Below are 21,360 nucleotides of genomic sequence, written 5' to 3'. Positions count from 1 at the left end.
CACACAGCTGGGCTTGGAGCCTCAGGCAGAAGATTGGAGGCGCACTCTTTAGAATTCTGATGAGCCTAAAATACAAGTCCAGCACGCCCACATCGAAGGCTCCCAGCCACATCAAGCTTTACAGAAACTCGGATGGGCCCCACCAACAAGCTGCCCATCAGCTTTTTAGTATTCCACTTTTAAACTGAAAACTAAATAAATCTACATAAAAGAACATCTGGAATGAAACAAACTACACAGAAAAAAATTAAAGGGGAGCAAATCAACTGGCATATCAATATTGTCCGAGATAAAGACTTCAGAAATACAACTCAGTAAAAATAAGAAGGTACAGTTGAGAAGATCTTTTAGAAAGCAGAACAAATGAGATGAAAGGGATAGAAAACCAGGAGAGAGAATCTGAGTATCTGGCCTGAGGTCTACTCCCCTTCCCCCCAAGTCAGAAATCAAAGTCAAGTTCCCCAAATGCCCACAGCACTTCCCACCAGAGACGCAGGAGGCAGCACATGGGGCGAAGCCTAGGCCTCCCCACGCCTCCCGAGCGCTTCCTCCTCAGGGGTCAAAGGTGAGGCTGCATGCTAAGAGCGCTGGCCGTCCTTAGCTCCATCCCCAGGGGGCAGAGGGACGGCTTGGCACTGGGCCAAGTCTGCCTGCCCCCCGCCATGGAGAAGGGTGAGCTGGGCACCAGGACTGAACCGGTCCTTCCTGTCAGCTCTGCCCTTTCAGCCACGACATCACTACCCACCTCGGGTCGCCTTCCCTGTCGTTCCTGCTCATGTCCATCTCAGAAAGGCTCACCTCTCTTGCCTGTGCTCTTCCCCAAAGGACCCTGGTAACCCTCTGGTTACCTTGTGTCATCAGCAGCCCCTCCGTCCCCACTGCACGGGCCCACTGCCCCAGCCTGCTCCCCCCTGAGGGGCTGCTTCCCCTGCAGGCAGGCAGCCCCTCGCCCCTGCTGAGCCTGAGGACGGGTCAGGGTCCCCTGCTCTCCTTGCGCACACGCCTCCCTCTGGCCCCCTGAACTCCTAATGCAGCTCCCAGTCACATCTCCTCTTTATAAATGCTCATCACTACCATCACCCCGCACTCTCATCACCATTATAGCTCCTAACTCGCATACCTGCAAGGTTATTCCTGCCTGAATTGTTGGCAAATTCAAATCCATCTGAGCAGAGCATCTCTCACAGTGAATCCCTCAGTGTCTGGAACAGGACCTCGCCATCTACTCCACCCCGCCCTCAGCCGCGCGCTCCCACTGTCATGCACCAGATCTCGTCACCAGACGCCAGCCAGCCCTGCCCAGGGCAGTCCCGTGCATCTTCCAACCACTCCTCTTGATCTTTCCAGCTTATTCTCTCTGCACCCAACTCCAAAAGTCCTTCCACCCCACTGGCCCTGTGATCCACTGTCTGCATCTTCTCTCCAGTGTGCCTTGGTGTCTTCCTAGGTTCCCCATAAACCTCCTTGGCCAGCTTAATCTCAAGGTCCATCATCACTCTGGCATATGCCTGCACCCCATCTGCCTGAGTCTCCTCACCTGGTAAAATCTTAACACTGCTCACTCCATGCCTACACCTGTGCTGCTAAACGTGCCTGGAGAAACAATAAAGGCATTCACACAAAACGCCAAACCACATCACTGAACTTTCATAATACTAGGGAGAAAGGAGAGTATGGGCCAAGCTTCCAGAGGGGAAAAACAGGTCACAGATAAAAAATAAAAAATCAGAATGTCCTTGAAATTCTCAATAGCCAAAGGAGGCCAGAAGACAATGAAGCAATTTCTTTGAAAAAGAAGATGAATGCAAGTGATTACAACAAAGAAGTCCACAACCACATCAAACTGTTAATCAAATAAAGGGGTAAGATGACATTTTCACTCCTGTGAAGCTAAGAAAAATTTATTGCCCCCAAACTGTCCTCTGCAAGCTACTGGGGGATGTACCTGAGCAAGAGAACAGAGGTGGAGGGAGGGAGGCCTAAGACGCTGCAGAATGGGGTCCAGCCTGGCGCTTACAGGCAAAGGAAACCAGATGATGAGCAGGGTGGTAAGGTCTCTGCCCCAGGGAGCGAGCCAGCATGTTCAGAAGGGCTGAGCCAGACGCTCCAGGAACCAGAAAGTGGAACTGAGGGAACACGGAGTGTGGGCCGAAACTACTGCTGGAGAGCCTGCCCCTAGATGAGAAACCAGCACCTAGGAACCCAAGCGCGAGGCGAGGCAAACCCCGGTCCTGACTTGCAGGGAGCCGAGACGCCCGAGATGAAAGGGCCCCAGGGCACGCTCCGAGGCCCGCTGTGCGCGCTGCTTACAGACCTCCGATGACACAGCCCGACTGGAGTCCCGCTGTCCCTCTGCGGGGAGGGAGTGGGGACGGGAAGGACAGACGTTGGGCAGGGAGATGGGGTGAAGCAAGTGAAGTCCCCACGCTCCATAGAGGGGTGTCACCAGGACCGCCTTCACAGAACGGCCAGGAAGCAGCCGAAGCACGTCACACAGAAGCGCAGCGGTCAGCGCGCACCGCAGGCAGCTACAGGGACCGAACACGAGAGCCAGGCGGGAACGCCCGTCCTAACAGGGCTTGCAGAGCAGGCTGCCTGAATGAACTGTGGCCTATACCTGTTTTTTAAAGACTAGGAGACAACAAAGAGGTAAATACGACTTTTTATCTTTCAACTCTTACTGGAGTAGTGATAGCTGAAATAAGCACATGTCTTTCTAGTGCACATTTTAATTTGCTCACATTTTACCACATGATTTAGTCAGTTACAATTATGATTACCCTCCCATGAGAAGAATGCGTTTACCTGTGATAGTAGCTCTTCCTTTTCCCCAGCGAGTTTTCGTAGCCTTATGTCTAAAACAAATGAAAAGTGTGTAATGATGTAGTATATAAACAATTTAAAATAATTCTTCAAATTCACAAATAGCAAACATCTGATAAACAATTTACCGCTTTGAGTATCAAAACACATGAAGGCTTTAATGATGAAAGGGAAAGTACTGGATGATTCAAGACATATTTCCACACAGTTGATGTTTATCAGGCACTGAATACAACATTTGCTCCCCAAAGCAGTGATTTTCCACGGGAAGACAAATGCAAGTACAAAGATCATTTCCTCGTTTCAAAAATTTGAAAGTTTTACCAGGAGACAATCCCCTGAAAGCCAAGGGTACCCCTACAGGCTTTTAAGTCCTTAGAATGAGAAAACAAACTCCGGGAGAGAGGACAGGGCTGAGAATGAGCCTGAGGGGATGCTGGAGCAAAGAACGCCCAGGAACACGATGCCAGGAGCAGGCAAGGCCCATAAGGCCTGTGTGTGTGGGGACAGGGGTGCGGGCTCTAAGACGTGGGCCGTCAAGGCTCGTCAGAGGCTCTGCAGCAGGACCATGCAGGCCACCCCTGGCCTGAGGGGATGGATGCTCCCTCCCAACATGCCGGAGAATAGGGCCCTGGACCGACGGGATGCCAACAGATGACGAGCTCCCCACGGCCAACCACGGTCACCGCCAAAGACTCCAGCCCCTCCCACGAGGCAGAGGAAACCCTGCAGCTGCCCGTGGCCGGACACGTCCGTGCTCTGCGGCATCCTCCGCTGCATCAGAGGGCCGACAGGCAGTTACACTTCCAGAGCCCCCTCATTGAGAGTGGGCCTGCCTCTATCATATACACATTCTTCTAGGAAACTGACACACATGAAAATAAAAGAGGAAGAAAGATCACTTTTAATATAAAAGTGGCTGATGACAGAGCATCCGCCTGTGCATCCCCGAGGGCTGGATTCTGAGCAGACGCAGCAGATGGGCGTCTTCCTGAGGGTAGTGTCGTCAGGCTCTCAAAGCGTCCAATTTAAGTGGCTTAGCCCTGAACACATAACTGACGGGGGGACTGTTGCAGAAACTAACACTGGTGGCTGGCAATTTGTTATGTAAGTGAATACTGAAATGCTAACTTTTGCTCATCTGTTGCCTTAAGAAGTGCGGTGGCAAAGAGCTACAGAATCCTGAGTCGCAAAACAGAAAACCAGATGCTCCTGTAGGAAAAAACTTAGAACATGCTCAGGAAGCCACCGACCAGCCCTCTGGCTCCCTAGGACACAATGTGCTGTATTCTCTCTTCGCAGAAAGTAGTGTTTAAATGACAAAGCCACACACACACACCCAACATGCTTCCGACCAGGGGCCTTACCCCCTGACCCTGCCTGGCAAGGGCCCAAGTGCTGCTTTCCCAAGGTCAAGGACGTCCGAGGACAGCATGCCCAGGTGTCTTCCTCTCAAGAATGTCGAGAAGGCTCAGAGCACCCTGGTTTTTGTTTTCCAAGAGAGGATGTGCCCAGGTTGGATGTCCAGGAGGACAACACCAACCCCAGTCAACGCAGCGGCAGCGTCTTACCGAGCGGCCCTTCCCCCGCCGACTCCAAGACCTGGGCGGCTTCCTGAGACACCACAGTGATGGCCCCGACTGCGGGCTCCTGGTGGACGTCGCCGTTGGGAGTGCCGTCGGGGATGATGACTAGGCCATGTTTCTGCGGGGAGGAGGAGACTCGGTGTCACAGAAGAGCCCCAGGGAAGCAGGAGGCGGCAGCACGGTGGCCCTGTGACAACACCCGCCTGCTGCGGGGACCCCTGGTCAGCACCAGCTCCGCAGACGGACTCACACCCCGGCTCTGGACGGGAGAGCTTCAGAGGCAGGAGGACAGGGCGGCAGGAGCAGCAAAGCGGCGAGGAGCTCACGTACCTCTCCCGCCTCCGCCGCTGCCTTCAGGGTGGCCAGCTCCTCCCGGAGCGCATCCCGCTCACTCCTGAGGCAGCCCGCGTGCTCTTTCAGTTTCTCAAAGGCCTGGTTTAGATGGGGCAGCGGGAGAAAGAAGGGCAGAGAGAGAGAGAGCAAATGAAAGGGAGCAGAGCAGGACCGGATTCAACTTCAAAAAAGATAAAGCGTCAGAGACAAGGAGGCGTTAAAAGCTTTGGACACAAGCACTTAGATACGGAGGGAACACAGAGTCCTATGTATCTAGCTTCAGAAGAAAGTTTTGTAGAAAGTGGTTAATCGTGTGTAAATCTGGCAAAGCATGCTTAGTGCATCAGGCAAGAAAACAAACCCTTTTTAGTCAATGAAAATAAACAGAGAAGGAAGGTGAAGAATAAATAATACTAATATAAAGGTTTCCTGACAAACCTCCTAAGGATGCTTTTATCTGATAGTCCAAAAACCCACATTTCATGTTAAACTGAACTAGTATATTCAAGAATATACTTGATTTTTAAAAAAATAAAAAATGGGTTCTGGAATAACCAGTATATATACAATGTATTTTAATTAAATACTGGCTGCAGTAATTGTCCTCTACATCATATGGTAAAATATTCCTCATATACCACTCAATGAAAAATAGCTAACCCCCTACCCCAAATTCTCAAGGATCTGTTTTTGTTAATTAAATGCAACTAATGGTTATTTGCTTTTCTGATGTACATTCAAAATGTGAAAAACTGATGAAATAAACCCAGCCCACTTATGGCAGGTAGCAGAATATGGGTTTGCAAACAGGCCGATGAGTCCCGGCACCTCCTAACTGACCTGTGCCTCAGTTTCCTCACCAGAAGAAAGGATGATACCAGCACCACCCACTGGCCCAGGCTGAGAGGAGTACTCAGCGCCAGCACCCTGCAGTGCGGAAGACGCAGGAAGGTTCATGGAAAGCCGGCCTGGGTTCCATGTGTATTCTCCCTGTTGCTGCCTAAAGCTCACAGCTGTCAGAGCTGAGGACAGCGGACAGAAGCAGGAACACGTCTGGTCCATGCTGACATACTGCTACTTCATGTCATAAAATAGCCAGACTTCAAACCCACCCGGGTAAGCAGTGCATGCAACCTAGCAGCTGGGCTGTTTGAAAAAGCCTTTCTCTGCACATTTGTTCCTACGTTTAGTGTTTTCTACCAGCGTTCCCATTCATGCAAGAAGTTGAACTACAACAGGAATTCTCTTCTTGGTTTACAGAGTCTAGAAGTGGGCCAACTGCTTAGTTACTCACTGCTGAAAAGCTGGAGAACTTTCTAAATCATTATAACCCTATTTCCCAGCCAGTAAGTAAATAAGGGATGGTGGCAACTGCCATTTGTGTAGCTCCAGGTCTTAAAATTGATGTCTCTCATGTATTTTTATATTTAATTTTTCCCTTACATACCCTGTACTTTTCTTATCCCCATTTCACAGATCAGAAAATTGAGGCTCTGACAGGCTGTTTTCTACCTGAAGTCACAGTAAGTGGCAAAGCCAGAAAATGAGTCCAGGTTTTTGGTTCAAAGCCCTCGCATACTCTGCATGTATTGTCACCCCACGAAGGCCACATTATCTTCCCTTACTGTCACCCCAGATGCCACTGGAAAAGCAGTTCACAGGACAAGTCCTATTCCTTCTTTGCCCAAACTGCAATGTGAACATCCAGCTTCCTCTTTCAACAATCTACATTCATACTGTGTGTCGAGAGCCTGCCTGTAAGTTAGTAAGTGCATTCCCAACACCACGAGGCATTCAGTGGAACACTTCAAGCCAGTATTAACACTGTTACATTACTAGCAAGTGTAACATTAGGACAGCAAAGCCCAACAGCACTGTCCCATCCGTGGCAGCCTGTCCTCTCTGGGCTGGCTGTTTTGGGTTATAGGTGTCCACGTGCGTTGTCGTGCCGTGCATCGCCACACACGGCGGGGACGGCGGCCACTGTCACAACATGCTCGATTAATAACACTGGAGAAAACCCCTTAGGAACAGACCAATTTGAAACTCGAGTTCTAGCAAATGCTAGCTAGTACATGCCATTTGTTCCTCTTCCCAATCTTACAGCAGACTGTATCTTTACTTTTGGACTTTCAAATTTCACCTTCCCATAATTATGGGTGGGAAAATAAAATATATCCTGCAAATCTTCCCATCTTACCACAGAGTTTGAAGACTACTGAAATACCTTATAAGTAGACCAAATGTATTCACACTGGATCTGAAATCCTCTGTATTACCTGACCATATAATCACTACTCTTGGGCTTGTCTTCCGTAAGTGTTCCTACAGCAGATTTTTTTAGGGTAAAAAGTACATGCTTGTGGAGCTTTAAATAATTTTTTACCCCTGACCTAACCTCAAATTCTAGTGTCAAGAAGCCCGAAAGGCTGAACTTCTTGACAACAGGTTATAATTACATACAGGCACAAATATCTTTAGTGAGAATGGGAGTGAGCCTTGGTGCTAGGCTGTAGGGACATACAAGCCCTTCACACACACCCATTCTGCACATGACCCCTGGGTGCTCAGAGCTACGCTGGTGCCAGATGAACGAACACTGGGGTCAATGAAATAATTAAAACTGAACTTGAATATGAGAACAGGGGCATGCTCCTTCATGGAGCTACTAAATTTAAGTCTTGATAGTGAAGCTAGAGACATGATACATCAGGTAGTCACACATCATATTTAAAATGCATCTTTTAAAAGTCCAGGGAGGACCACCTCACACACATGATGATGGCTACTACAAAAAAATAAATGAGTGCTGGCAATGATGGAGAGAAACTGGAACCCTTGTACAGTGCTGGTGGAAAGGTAAATGGTGCAGCTGCTATGGAACACAGTATGGTTGTTCCTCAAAAAGTAAACTACATATAACGTAGCAGTTCCCCTCCTGGGTATGTACCCAAAAGAAACCACCAGAAGAGACTGGCAAACTCATGATCACAGCAGCAAAAAGACGGGAGCAACCAAGTGTCCATCAATGAATGACTGAGTCCACGAAGTGTGGTACACACACACACTGGAGTATCATTCAGCCTTAAAAGGAAGGACTTCTGACATATGCTATGACATGTCTGAACCCCGAGGACATACGCTGAACTGAAATAAGCCAGTCGCAAAAAGACAAATACTGTATGACTCCACATATGAGGTACCCAGAGTAGTCAAATTCATAGAAACGGAAGTAGAATGGGGGCTCCCAGGGGACAGACGAGGGGACCTGGGGAGTAGTTGTTTAATAAAGTTCAGTTTCAGTTCTGCAAGATGCAAAGAGGTTCTGTGGAACCTCCAATGTGAATGGACTTAATACTACCGAACTCTTCCTTAGAAATGATTTAAATGGTCAATTTTATGTTATTTTTTGTATGTTGCCACAACAACAACAAAACAACTTTTTAAAGCAAAAGAGGGACAAACTTTTGATGCATGAAGCACCTTGGATGAATCTTAAGGGGAATTATTCTCAGTGGAAAAAATGTAATTCCACAGGGCTATATACTGTACAATCCCACTTATAAAACATTCTTAAGATGACAAATTACAGAAATGGAGAGGCGCAGTTGCCAGCACCTGGGACAGCGGTGCTGAGGCAGCAGACGTGACTAGGAGAGCAGGAGGAGGGGCCCCTCGCAGTGAGGAGATGTGCTCCACCCAGAGTGGGTCAAGACCAACGCCCGACTGTGCTACCGTTTTACAAGATGTTACATTTTGGGAAAACTGGATAAAGGGCATGCAAGATCTCTGCATTAATTCTTACAACTGCATGAGAGTCTAGGATGATTTCAAAAAAAGTTTGGGCTTCCCAGGTGGTGCTCGTGGTAACAAACCCGCCTGCCCATGCAGGAGACGGAAGAGATACGGGTTCAGTCCCTGGGTTGGGAAGATCCCCTGGAGGAGGGCACGGCAACCCACTCCAGTATTCTTGCCTGGGGATCCCATGGCCAGCGGAGCCTGGCGGGCTCCAGTCCAGGGGGTCGCACAGAGTCGGACACGACTCAGGGACTGAGCGCCACCACCACCAGCTAATTTCAAGCAGAACAAGACTTCCTTAGTCCTCAGGCCAGAGGTCTCCTGTCTTTTCCTTCATCTCCCCTGACAAGGGGAGTCTCTGGAACAGAGGTCCTATGCCATGAGGCGGTTGCCAGTCAAAAGGCTACCTGGGATGAGCTGGCAGGAATGTTTTCAGTCTCTGGAGTTCTTGGGGTCTACCTGAAGGGCTTAGCAAAAAGGCAGAGAACTTCTTCCTTATCTGGGCCCCTGCTCTGGGGAGTTATGAGGATATAATTAGAGGAGACGTCACAGTTTGGCAGCACCAGCAAAATCTTACATTCCTATCCACTTCCGTAATTAAAATGATTCTGATCTCTTCCTATTTTATTCACCAAAGATTTATGGGATGTTAATAACTTCTCCCCCACCCCCTATCCTCTGCTGCTTCTCCAGATTCTTGCAATGTAAGAGTATCAAATTACCCACAGAGTTTGAACTAAATGCCTGTGGCTGTTTCTGCACAAAAATCCTGGGAAAATGAAGAACAACTTCCTTAGAAAGCTCTTGCTTGTACATTTTACAAGCCCAGAGTCAGCTGGAGAGAAGAGTTCTTTCCAGGCATAGGATCAGGTTTTCCCAGGGAACCTTCTGTCTTCTGCTAATTTATATTTCACTCTGTATAAATGCTCAAAGATAATCAAAGGACAGAACTTTAGGAATCTCTAAATTACATTTACATTGGTCTAGTCCTTGTCTGTGAGCTTCGGGCCAAAGCCCAGTTTCACTTCATACCCTAATGCTCTTATCTTTCCAAAGCAGCGTCTCCTGGAGTTCGAACACCTCTTTTGTCATGGTGTCTATTTTCTGCTGCATATGCTGCTTCTCCTGCAGAGGAAGAGGGGAAGAGGAAAAATGAAAGAGCAGGAAGAAAAAGAGGATGGGGTGAGGGGGAGGAAAGCAGAAGAGAAATAAAGCTGATAAAGAAACTTAACTAAAGGAGAAAGGCTGTGATGAACAGGAAAAGCAAGAGCTGCTTGTCGGAAGGAAGGATGACACGCAGTGTCTAGGCGCCGTGACTGCCACTGGCCTGGTGCGGGGCCAGCCAGCGAGGGGCCGGGGACGGCGGTCCCAGCCACAGCCAGCCAGCGGGCTCCTGCACACGCCCAGCTAGCTCCGCGCGTGTACTCTTCCACTCGTGACTGCCCTTCCTCCAACACGGGACACTTACACTTCTAGAGAGGGGAAGTCAGACCTGCTTATGAGCACGTGACCCTTGTCACTGACAACAAGCAGGAGTTTCTGAGCTCTTTTTTTAAAGCAGAACTGGAAAAAACAGGAGAGGGACACAGCTCAATCATGCTCACTTTCCTTTAGCAGCATCTATGATAGCAAGAACATCATAATTTACAAATGATCACAGCAGTTTTTAGAAATACTTGAATTTTAGCATTCAGCAATTCTTAACTCTTTTGAGGAGGCAGTGATGCACAATTTATACCCTCTTATATTTAGCAGGTTTCATTTCTGCATTACTGGTAAATTATCACCTCCTACTTTCCCTACTCACACCTCTCATGTATTTACCACGTGGTTCTCAATTCTAAAGACCAAAAAGCATTATTTTGGCATAGCCAAGACTCTTCAGTTATAAGTAAATGCGTATATTAACATCTGGTGGTGGTTTAGTCACTAAATCGTGTATGACTCTTGTGACTCTATGGACTGTAGCCCTCCAGGCTCCTCTGTCCATGAGATTTCTCAGGCAAGAATACTGGAGTAGGTTGCCATTTCCTTCTCCAGTACTAATATCTGAAGGATGTTAATTCTAAACATAAGAAAATACCTAAAACTAAAGTTTGTATACCCAGCGCCTTAGGCTTTAAATTAAGAGACCATGCTGACAAGTTGTAAAAGTCAAGCATTAAAATTCCTCTTAAATGCAATCATCACATTAAAAATCAGAACACTTAACCAGTTCTACCGTAAGTTACTGAATTTGAGAAGCAGCTCCCAAAGCAGTTTTATCATTCTTTTGAAATTGTAATGGGGAAAAATTATACATTTTAACTAGAAAAAGAAGGAAGTGGCTGGCATACTGACACATAAAAACAAGAAGACAGAGAGGGAGAAGAACTCACACATTATTTTTAGGTGCCAGCAAGAAACAGTGTGGACAATATACTTCTTGCCATATATGGTAAACCAAGGCAACTAACTCCATATGTAACCTGATAGTTTCAAAGGGTTATCTGTGTTTGCATTTAGAATTCACAAATTCTACCCGCTTTCAGCAAGCCAAGTTCAGTTATTCTCAAGAATGACAAAAAAGTAATATAAATCCGCAAATAGAATCACTTCTTTTCCTCGATTAAATCATTTTTAAAATCATTCACATGGGGGGAGGTAAAGTGAGTCAGATCCGCTGGGGGAAGAGAAAAAGGAGGGGGGAAGCAGCAGGGAGGGGAGCTCTGAACCACTAGGGACATGGATGAGCTGAGCGTGACATATGAGGCGGCATCTCAGGGTCGCTGGAGCGGGCCTCTCTGACATCACCACGGCACCTCTGCTCATCAACACGAGACGTGCCGGGAAACCACGCCGAGGAAGCAAGCAGGAGCCAGTCCCAACAAACCTAACCCCATATTTATTAAAAAATGGCAACCTCGAGAGGAAAACCACATTTAAAGAAAAACAGAGATGCATGCCAGGTAGCAGGTCCAAAAGGATGAGAACTGCCATCAAAGGTTTCCTGGAGGCCCACAGGGCTCCCCTCCTAGGACCCTGCCGTGATCCTAGAGCTCCTTGCCAGGGGAACCAGAGCCGCAGCCTCAGCCAAGTTTCGCCTTCTGTCTCCCACCAGGCATCCAGACAACTTCTTTCCATTTAGCCATTTCAGAAATGCACCTACCTGAGTGAAGATCAAACTTCTTCTTCCCCAAGAATCATGTCCCAAAATAGAGCATTCACTACATTCCCAAGAATCATGGTACTCTGAGGGGTTTCCTTTTGCCCACTTCCTAAGGTATCTTTAGGGAAGAGTGTGCTTAGGAATAAAAGACAGTAACCAAAGCTTCTGCTATTAAAAAGGAAATACTTACAGGGGTTACAGCATTAATTTTTTAAGCCTGCTCTCATGTTTCACACTTGTAAAATGTTTGGGTGCGGCCAAATGTGAAGAGACAGGTACAGGGTTTGTGGCATTTTAACTCCCTTCCCTCCCAACACACATGCCCTCATTCCATTTGGCGCATTTTCTCCTCAAAATAGGTATTTCCACAGTTCCCGGACGTACCTCAATTAGCTCATCTCTTTGTCGGAGGCCTTCTTTAAGCTCATCCATCTTGTGCTGTAGCACGCTACACATATGTTTCTGCCTTTCTAACTCCTGTTATTAAAGAAATGATACGGTTAACACAGATGGTGGCACAGGACAGATGGAACAGCTACAATATAGCGACAGAGAGGCTGTGTGTGACCCCCAGAACACACCTGCGCTGCCATGCACTGTAACTTAGAAAAATTCTGTGTTTTGCGGAAAGGCTCAGGAAATTCTCAATTTTCATCTCATATGATTACATATCTAGAAAATCCAAACTAATCAATGGCAAATTTACTTTGAATAATGAAATGACTTAGTAAAACCACAGCTTATAAAATTAACATGCAAAATTCAAGAAGTGCCACAGATCAAAATGAGAGAAGATACAAGAAACACACTATCAAAAAATAAAATACATACACGTAAACTTGTAAGATATACTCAAAATATATACGAGGAAAATAATATAAAACATTCCTGGAAGACAGAGACGTAGGACTGAACCAATGGAAAGGCATGCCATATTCTTGAATAAAACGATGCATCATAAAAACATAGGTTCCCCCTAAAATAACCTATGCATTAAATGCAGTCCAAATAAAAATACCAACAGGTTTTTCTCCCCACAGAGCAACATAAGTTGATTATAAAGTTTATTTGGGAGAAAAACAAGAAAAAAACAGCTAGAAAAACACAAAAAAAGAAAGCTACCCTTACTAGATATTGAAACAGTACTATACGGCTTATATAATTAAAAATGTTGTAATGGCTCATGAATACAGACCAATGGAATAGAATAGAAAATCCAGAAACAGGCCCAATGACATATTAAACAACGACAAAACAAAAAGCGGTTCAAATCAATGAGAAAAGCTACGCTTTTAAATGAGCAGTGTTGGCATAACTGGATATAAACACAGAAGAAGAAAATTGGAACCGAACTTCACAGAACACACCAGAAGAGATGCACTGAAGGAAAAGGGAGAGGAAACCAGAGACAGAAGAACGGAAGTTAGACACACGGTCACTAGAGAAAAAGGTGAGTGTATCGCCATAACCAAGGAGTGGATAAAACATTACTAAAACATGACTCAAAAATCCACAAACAAGAAGGAGAATGGGGTAAAAAAATTGGACTACATAAAAATTTAAGACTTTTGGGAAACTCCCTGGAGATCCAATGGTTAGGGTTTCGTGCTTCCACTAAAGAGGGCGGTGGTTTGATCCCTGGTTGGGGAACTAAGATTCCACAAGCAGTTGCAGCGGCGCCAAAAAACAAAACAAAAACACAACTTTTGCATGGCAAAAACACTATAAACAAAGCAAAAAGACAAGTGACAAATGATTACAAAAAACTGTTTAACTAAGTTATAGCAGAGACAAAAGGATACCATCTTTCCATATAGAGAGCCTCAAAAATTAGAAATAGGAGGGGAAAAACCCTACTATTTATTAGAATAGGCTAAAAAAAAAAAAAAAAGGGACAATTCACAGAAAAAGAAGTACATTGCTCTGAAAATGAAAAGATGCCCATACTAAGAGAAATGCAAAATAAAACTGTGTTTCTCACCAAAACACCAGTAAAAGTCCCCAAACTTAACACCATACTCAGGGGGAAGTAGTACGGAGAAGGAAACTGACCCTCTCTTAAAATATGTGGGAATACAAAATCGTACATCCCGGACAAAGGAGAGTCCATCATATCCAGCAGGGCCACCAGGCCTTCTGACCCAGCAAACTCAACTTTTCTGGCTTGCACAGATACTGGCAAAAATATACAAAGACCTATGCAGTACATTGGTTTTGCAGGACTATTTTGAAGGGCAAAAAACTGCAAACAACTCAAATGTCCATTAATAGGAAACTGGTGGTACAAAGTGTAGTATAAGTGATTAAAAAAAAAGACAGAGGAAAAGCTCCCTATATTAGTCATCAGGTGATAAAGTCAAGATACAGAAAAATAGTACAGTATGCTACCATTTTCTAAGAAAGGAGAAACACAAATATATTTTATTTTTTGAATGGGGAAAAATGTCTTCTTAGGATTAAAAAAAAAAAAAGGAGGATAAACCATTTAATTAAAAAAATTCCCTTAAGGAAGGAGAAAATCGGGATGACGAGAATGAGACAAAAGACTGACTTCTTTGAATATATTTTTGTTACTGATTTGACTTCAGATCTGTGTACATAATTCACAAATTGTGTAAAAAATTTCACTGTGGAAGCAACCCAAATGTCCATTGACAGATGAAGGGCAGACAAAATGTGGTACATAAGTACAGTGGAGTAGTGTTCAGAAGAAAATCTCGTCACTTGCTACAAACGTGCGTGAGCCCTGAGGACAGTATGCTAAGTAAAATAAGCCAGAGATGACCCCACTTATATGGGGTACCTGGGGGAGTCACTCATAGGGGCAGGAAGCAGAACTGCCTCCAGGAGCAGGAGGAGGAACTGGGGGGTTGTTCAATGGATACAGAGTTTCAGTTTCATAAGATGAAAAGTTTTCAAGAGCTGTCACACAACAGTGTGAATAAACATTAATGAGATGCACACTCTAAATCAGTTAAGATGGTAAATTTTGTTATTTTTTTTACCACAATTAAAAGTAAAAATAATTTCATAATAAAAAATTTGAAAAAGCAATTCCTAAATAGTGAAAGGAAAATGTAGTGAACCTAGTTGTATGTATTCAGTTAGTGATACAAGCACAGAGAAACTATTTCAAGTAACTTTAAAAACAATGGTTGTACTATATATAGCCAAGCAGTAAAATAACAACCAAACAGAGAAAAACAAACATGCTTTTAACTATTTTCAGTAATTATACTGCTGGTGGTAATGCTGGTATTGCTATTCTAGGTACTGTGGGATAAAGTGATGAAAATAGAATATAACAAAATTACCCCCATCCCGAGTGACTCTGAGAACTGGGAAGGGCAGTTTCAGAAGAAGGAGATACACACATGTAAGACAGAGAGGTCAAGTAAAAATCCGAAGTCTGAATATAAATTAACACTATACATGTTTTGACTTTAAAAACAAAAAATACCCCGTGTACACATCGCCCTCACACAGCCACTGAAAAGGCCCAGAGAGTCACCAGCGCCGTGGTGCGTGCGCCCTGAGCACCCACACCACTCCAGCGAGAGAGCCAGGGCTCCCTGGGCTGACAGCTGATTCAGGTCTGGAGCAGAAAATGCACCAGACAAGCCCTGAAAACGTGCTTACACTACACGGCAAAGAGGCTATCACAACCAATCAGACTCAGGTCGAAATTTCTTGGGAATCAACCTGAAGATGTTCACTTTAGATAAACGTGGGACAACTTGAAAATCAGTAAGAATAAAGCTACAGTGAATGGAAATCATGAAATTCCTGCCTTCATAATGGTTTTTTAAAAATGATAATAATTGGTCACTGTGAGAGGATGCTAAACAATCAATTCCTTATTTTGAAAACTTGTAAACAAAGGAAGAGAGTCATGCTTTTATCTTGCCTTTCCTATGTAAACTGTTGCACTGAGTAATAAGGGACGAGGGGCAGCTTACACTAATAAATAAAGCAGAGTCAGGTGAAAAGACAAGTCATGGAATGGGAGAAAATATTTGCCAGCCACGTATTTGATGAGGAACTTGAATCTAGAATATACAAACCCTAACAATGCAATAACACAAAGATAATCCAATTTAAAAATGGGCAAAGGATCTGAACAGACGTTTCTCCATAGAAGATGTACAAACAGTACACATATCAAAATACACTCAAAATCATTAGTCATCAAGGAAATGCATTCCAAAGCCACATCTCCCAGGATGGCGAGGAAGAGACTCAGATAAGAACAAGTGTTGGTGAGGATGTGGAGAAATCAGAATCTGCATACACCACCGGAGGGAAGAGAAAACGGTGCAACCACTTTGGAAAAGGGTCTGGTTATTCCTTAAATGTTTAAACACAGACTTGCCGAATGACCCAGCAATTCCACTCCTAGGTATAATATTTAAAAGATGAATGTTCCCACAAAAAACTTGTACACAAATGTTTATAGCAGCATAATTCATCACAGATAAAAAGTGAAAAAAATGTCCATCAACACACGAATGGATAAACATGGTATATCTATACAATGGAATATTATTAGGCTATAAATAGGGATGAAGTACAGATGCATGTACCACACAGTTGAACTTGAAAATATTAACCAAAGTGAAAGAGGCCAATTTGCAGCCAGAGACATTCTGCCAGAAGAAGAACTCTCTTATGACTATTCAGGAAGATTTCTTAATCTAATGAATGGTGAAGACAAAGCAAGGTTAGATAATGGGAAATTAAGGAAACCTTGTTACTGTGGCGCCAGATCGTGTGCTGCGTTCCTGCCCTATGACAGCTCCCTGTACTGCCCCTCGGAAAAGCCAAACACGAGTGAGGAAGGAAGAGCGTAGGAGAAATGTGTCCGGCCTCACAGTGGAAGAGAATGAGCAGGAACCAAGCGTGTTGGCTCAGCCCTTCCTGGGTTCCCTTCTTATAAGCAACTTGCCCTCGAGGTTGGTCTCTGCTCTCCAGAAAGCAGCTCACTCACCCCTTACTCTAGGGGAGCCCAGTGGTTGCCTGGCTGCGTAAGTTTAATTTGGGAATGTGGCAGAGACGACAGATTGTCCAGCAACACTCTCTCCCTTCCTATCAGAATTCTCAGTTTTTAGCTGGGTATGTGACTATCGAGAACATAGTAAGTGCTCTACATACAAACCTTCAAGTTGCAAACTGTCAAAGATGCAAACATGCATACCATCAACGTCAGGTGTGAGGGAAATTGCAGCTTGCCCTCCATCTCCTATCGTTGACGATCCTTCAGCTCTACCATCACTCACCCCCTTTAGTCAGTAACTCTCCTTGCCTGTTCACTCAGTGTCAGCCCCTTGTGTGCCAGCTCTTGTACTGTACTGTACTAATGTACTTTTCAAGGTACTGTACTGTAAGATTAAAAATGTTTCATTTTGTGTGTAAAAAAAAAAAAAAAAAAAAAAAAGATCACATAGTATACGACTCCACTGATATGAAAGGCAACTAACTCTACAGAGACAGAAAGTAGAACCAACACTTAGGGCTGAGAGGCTGAAGCGAGAAGACTGCTGAAGGGTACGGGGCTGCTTTCTCAAGTGATGAAACATTCCAAAATTGGTTGTGGTTGCACTTGTCTGTGAAGATGCAAAATAACCCACTGAACTGTACATTTAAGATGGATGAAATATACAGTATGTGAATTATATCTCAATAAAGCTGTTTTAAAACAATTATGGAAAAATAAAAGAAAGCAGTAAAGATAAAAATAGAATGCCATTTTGCCACCCCTAACCAACTAGTGGATATAAACACCCTGTTGCAGTATCAGAGAGATGCCCTATGCCTGGGCCTCCTGAAGGAAAAGAATCTATGAAGTAGACTGAACCCACTTCAGTAGACTGAAGTGATTAAACCTCTAAACCTAACTATTTATAGGAAACACAGAAGAAAAAGGAGCATGGTAAAGAACCAGTTAATGAAACAGCAAAATCCCCAAGACTGTCAGAAACTGTTAAGACCAGCAATCCAGTTTCTTCAACCCATAAACTGCAAGAGAGAAAAAGAGATGAAAGGAAACCTATAAATAGAGATTTGTAAGACATGACAACCAACGCCAATGTGTGGAACTCATCAAGACTCTGATTAAGTGTAAAAAAGAAAAATCATTTATGACCTTTGAAACTGAAATTTTAACAATGACAGGATATATAGTATGAAGGAATTATTCTTAACTTTTCAGATGTAAAATGGTATTGCCATTATATTTTTAAAAAGAGAGTACATGTTTAAATTCATATTAAATTCAGGAATATTCTGGCAGTCCAGTGGTTAGGACTTGGCACTTAATACTGTCCAAGATCTGGGTTCAATCCCTGGTCAGGGAACTAGGATCCCACCAGCCATACAGTGTGGCCAAAAATAAATAAATAAAATAATAAACTCATATTAAAATATGGGGTATTTAGGACTTGTTTCAAACAAACCGGTGGCGGAAGTGGACATGGTAAAACTGGCTATGCATCGATGTCCTATCTGTGATCAGTGATGGGTTCGGGAAAGTTCATTATACTCTTTTTTTTTTTTGGTCTGTTTAAAATTTGCAGTAAAAGATTTTGTTAAATCTCAGATAAACTAAAAAAAAGAAGAAAAGGAAAGAAAAAAGAAAAAGAAGTCCCTACGATAATGCAGACATTCCTAACCAGGCATTCCGTCCCTGTAGTATAGACCCAACATGTAAGACGCAGTTACCATAATCCCAGCAGAAGACACGAAAGACATTTTGAAAGGTGGCATGAATATTGTTGTGTAAAAGAACAGGAACATCTGTATGAGGCAGTATCTGTTCAGGAGGAGAGAGGCTGGGCTGAAGGTGCATCACAGACATGCCCACGAAGTCTTCTGCGTCACTGTATTTGAAGCAGATTCCCAGGGCATTAAAAAAACACACAGACTTTTCAAAGTCAAAAAGCACAAGATTTAGAAACAAAAACAAACTGAAAGAAAACCACAACTCTATGTATACTAAGACATCTCTATATCCTAGAAAATGATAGGAGGGAAAATGAAGTAGGTTAAAACAGCTTATCATAGGGATTTTTTTTTTTTTAATGCTCACGGTCACTGGAGGAGATAGAAGGAGAAGAACTCCTTTTAGTACTGGCCATTCAACACATACCATGAGCTTTTCTTCTACTCTGTTAGAAGCAAGAGCCAGAAATAGACATGAGAAATGTGTGGTAAGGTAGAACAAGAGTCCAAGGACTAAGAAAAGTAAGATGGCTTGGACTCTCCAAAACTGGCTGATGAGATACAGGAAGAATCAAAGAGGAATCCATCTACCATCACCGCATTGTCAAGGAGCCACTGTCATCAATATGAAAACACCCAGAAGCCCCTGTCACCTGATCTAGATGCAGGTCTTCTTATCCTAATGTTTTTGTTTACAAACATTATTTTTTTCTGAGGAGTTTAAGGCAAAAATCTAGCAGAAACTACAGAGTTCCCAAATACCCCTGTCCCCTCTCCCGCTTTCCAGAACAGCCTTCCCCCACTATCAACATCCTACACCAGTGGGGTACATTTGTTGCCGGGCTTCCCTGGTGGCTCAGATGGTGAAGCGTCTGCCTGCAATGCGGGAGACCTAGGTTCAACCCCTGGGTCGGGAAGATCCCCTGGAGAAGGAAATGGCAACCCACTCCAGTACTCTTGCCTGGAAAATCCCATGGATGGAGGGGCCTGGTGAGCTACAGTCCATGGGGTCGCTAAGAGTCGGACACGACTGAGCGACTTCATTCATATTTGCTGCAATCAATGAGCCTACACAGACATGTCACTGTCACTCAAAGCCCACAGCTGACATTGAGTTCACTCTCTGTTGTACATTCTGTGAGTTGTGATAAATGTACAATGTATGATATAAAATAGCACTGCTGCCCTAAAAATCTCCTGCACTCTGCCTCTTCAGCCTTCCTTCCCCTAACCCTGCTGCAAATACTTCGTAACACTTTGTAAAAGTGACGAAAACAGACTGGAATGAGCATTTTCAGTCCTCAAGAAATCCCTATAGAGTCTACAGTAATACTGTGGGTCCCTTAGAGGTTATATTAACACCTTCTCTCCCTTTATTATGTACAAATACAGATTGTTATTGCTCCTAACAATTCACCAAAGCACATTTCCTAAATTCTTTTCTTCTTTTTTTTAATACAATGTACCGGCAGCTCATTTCTTCATAGTAATATCCATCTGTCCTCTGCTTGGACTGATTTCAGCACTTTTTAAAAAATCCAATAAGCTTTTTAAGGGAACTCAACTTGTTTCCTGCGGCTGTCAAAAGGCAAAACCAGGCCTTGGGCAGAGGCTTTTATTTTCCATCTGCACATTTTAACAATATAGCTTACAAATCGCTAAAGAAAACATCTGCTGATTTCTGATCCACACCTCCACACTGCTGTTTCCAAATAACTGGTTAAAGACTTCTCCCCAATCATTTACAAAACAGGTTCTCTTGAAAGATGAGAGAAGAAAAGAAGAGAGAAGAGAAGAAAAAAAGAAAAGAGAAAAAACGAGCCATCTCACTGAAAGTCTCTGGAGCTTTGTGAAGTTCTAGCATTTATAACAGGAAGAAGTAATTCACTCTAATTGTCGAATTAAGAGATAGAAAACAAAGATCAAATTTGAACTGCATTCTATTTTCAGAAACTAAAGGAGGTGATAAGTTTCCCCTGATGAAAATAAATTAAATCTTATAAAAATTAAAAAAGGAAAATATTCCAGGAATGGCAGTCTTATGTTCTGTTGATTTCCTTGCAGCAACCAGTTTTGAGGGAAATACCATTCCCCAGGACCCTGGCCTCTTCCATCAAAGCCAGTACTTTAAAAAAATTTTTAATTCTCCTTTATTCTTCATCGATAATACTAACAACCATTTACTGAAAAAATACTATGTGCTAAATAAACACTTTATAGTCAGTAATAATCATTAACCCCTCATCACAGAACTATGATGTAGGCATTACTGGCCCCATTTTACAGAAGAAAACAGTACTTTTTAAATAGCAGGTTTTAATTTTCTGACCCCAGAGAAAGGCATGATGTAAAATGAGCAAATTACCTTTGATTTTTCTTCATTTTCTCTATAAAATTCTGCCATCTGTTCCTCCTGCTCTTCAATAACATCCTTGAGGGTATCTACTTGGTATATCAAATTGTTCTTCTCATTGTCTAACTGTGCATTGGAAACCATGGCTTTCTTGTATTTTTCTTCCACTTCAGACAAAGACTCCTAAATGAAAGTCAGAGTCATCAGTCTGACATCATCGTTCATCACCTACAGCACTGGCACAAACATAGGAAGACATATTTTTGCAAAATACAAGCAGTTTTGGAAACTTTGTTTAGTGACATGCACATGAAACAGGAGGATGACAATAAGCCAAGAATGCCATTATAAGCACTTTATGGGCTCTCTGCTATCCAAGAAAACAACATCAAGCAGCAACGTAGCCTCCGAAAGACGAAAAGGCATGCAGACAACACGTAAGAGTCAGAGTGTAAAAGTCATAAAATGGAGACTCATGAATGTTTTCAGAAATGTTGCTCCTGTGGTTTTCAACAGCACGCTGTCCGGCACTCTGAGCGCAATGACAGGGATACAGCCTCTTTTCTACAAGCAGGCTTCACACCCCTTTGAGTCTCACCAAT

The 21,360-nt window shown here is 43.8% G+C and overlaps 1 protein-coding gene across 24 annotated transcripts in view; it reads right to left on the bottom strand.

The window, feature by feature from the left end:
- LRRFIP2 (LRR binding FLII interacting protein 2) overlaps positions 1-21,360 on the bottom strand; it is a 110,182-nt gene that overhangs the window by 5,398 nt on the left and 83,424 nt on the right. For 12 of the 24 annotated variants that reach the window (XM_043885726.1, XM_043885731.1, XM_043885732.1 and 9 more), the window contains 6 exons: positions 20,771-20,941; positions 12,073-12,165; positions 9,573-9,665; positions 4,740-4,841; positions 4,395-4,527; positions 2,806-2,855 (listed from right to left, as the gene is read on the bottom strand). In XM_043885726.1, the coding sequence (XP_043741661.1) occupies positions 2,806-2,855; positions 4,395-4,527; positions 4,740-4,841; positions 9,573-9,665; positions 12,073-12,165; positions 20,771-20,941 (642 nt within the window). The remainder of the gene's footprint in view (positions 1-2,805; positions 2,856-4,394; positions 4,528-4,739; positions 4,842-9,572; positions 9,666-12,072; positions 12,166-20,770; positions 20,942-21,360) is intronic. The other 12 variants (XM_043885737.1, XM_043885751.1, XM_043885734.1 and 9 more) reach the window with 2 other exon arrangements.

The sequence above is a fragment of the Cervus elaphus genome, chromosome 24, assembly GCF_910594005.1.
Source record: "Cervus elaphus chromosome 24, mCerEla1.1, whole genome shotgun sequence".
NCBI lineage: Eukaryota > Metazoa > Chordata > Mammalia > Artiodactyla > Cervidae > Cervus > Cervus elaphus.
The sequence above is the reverse complement of the archived record's forward strand: the minus strand, read 5'-3'. Positions and strand labels throughout refer to the sequence as shown.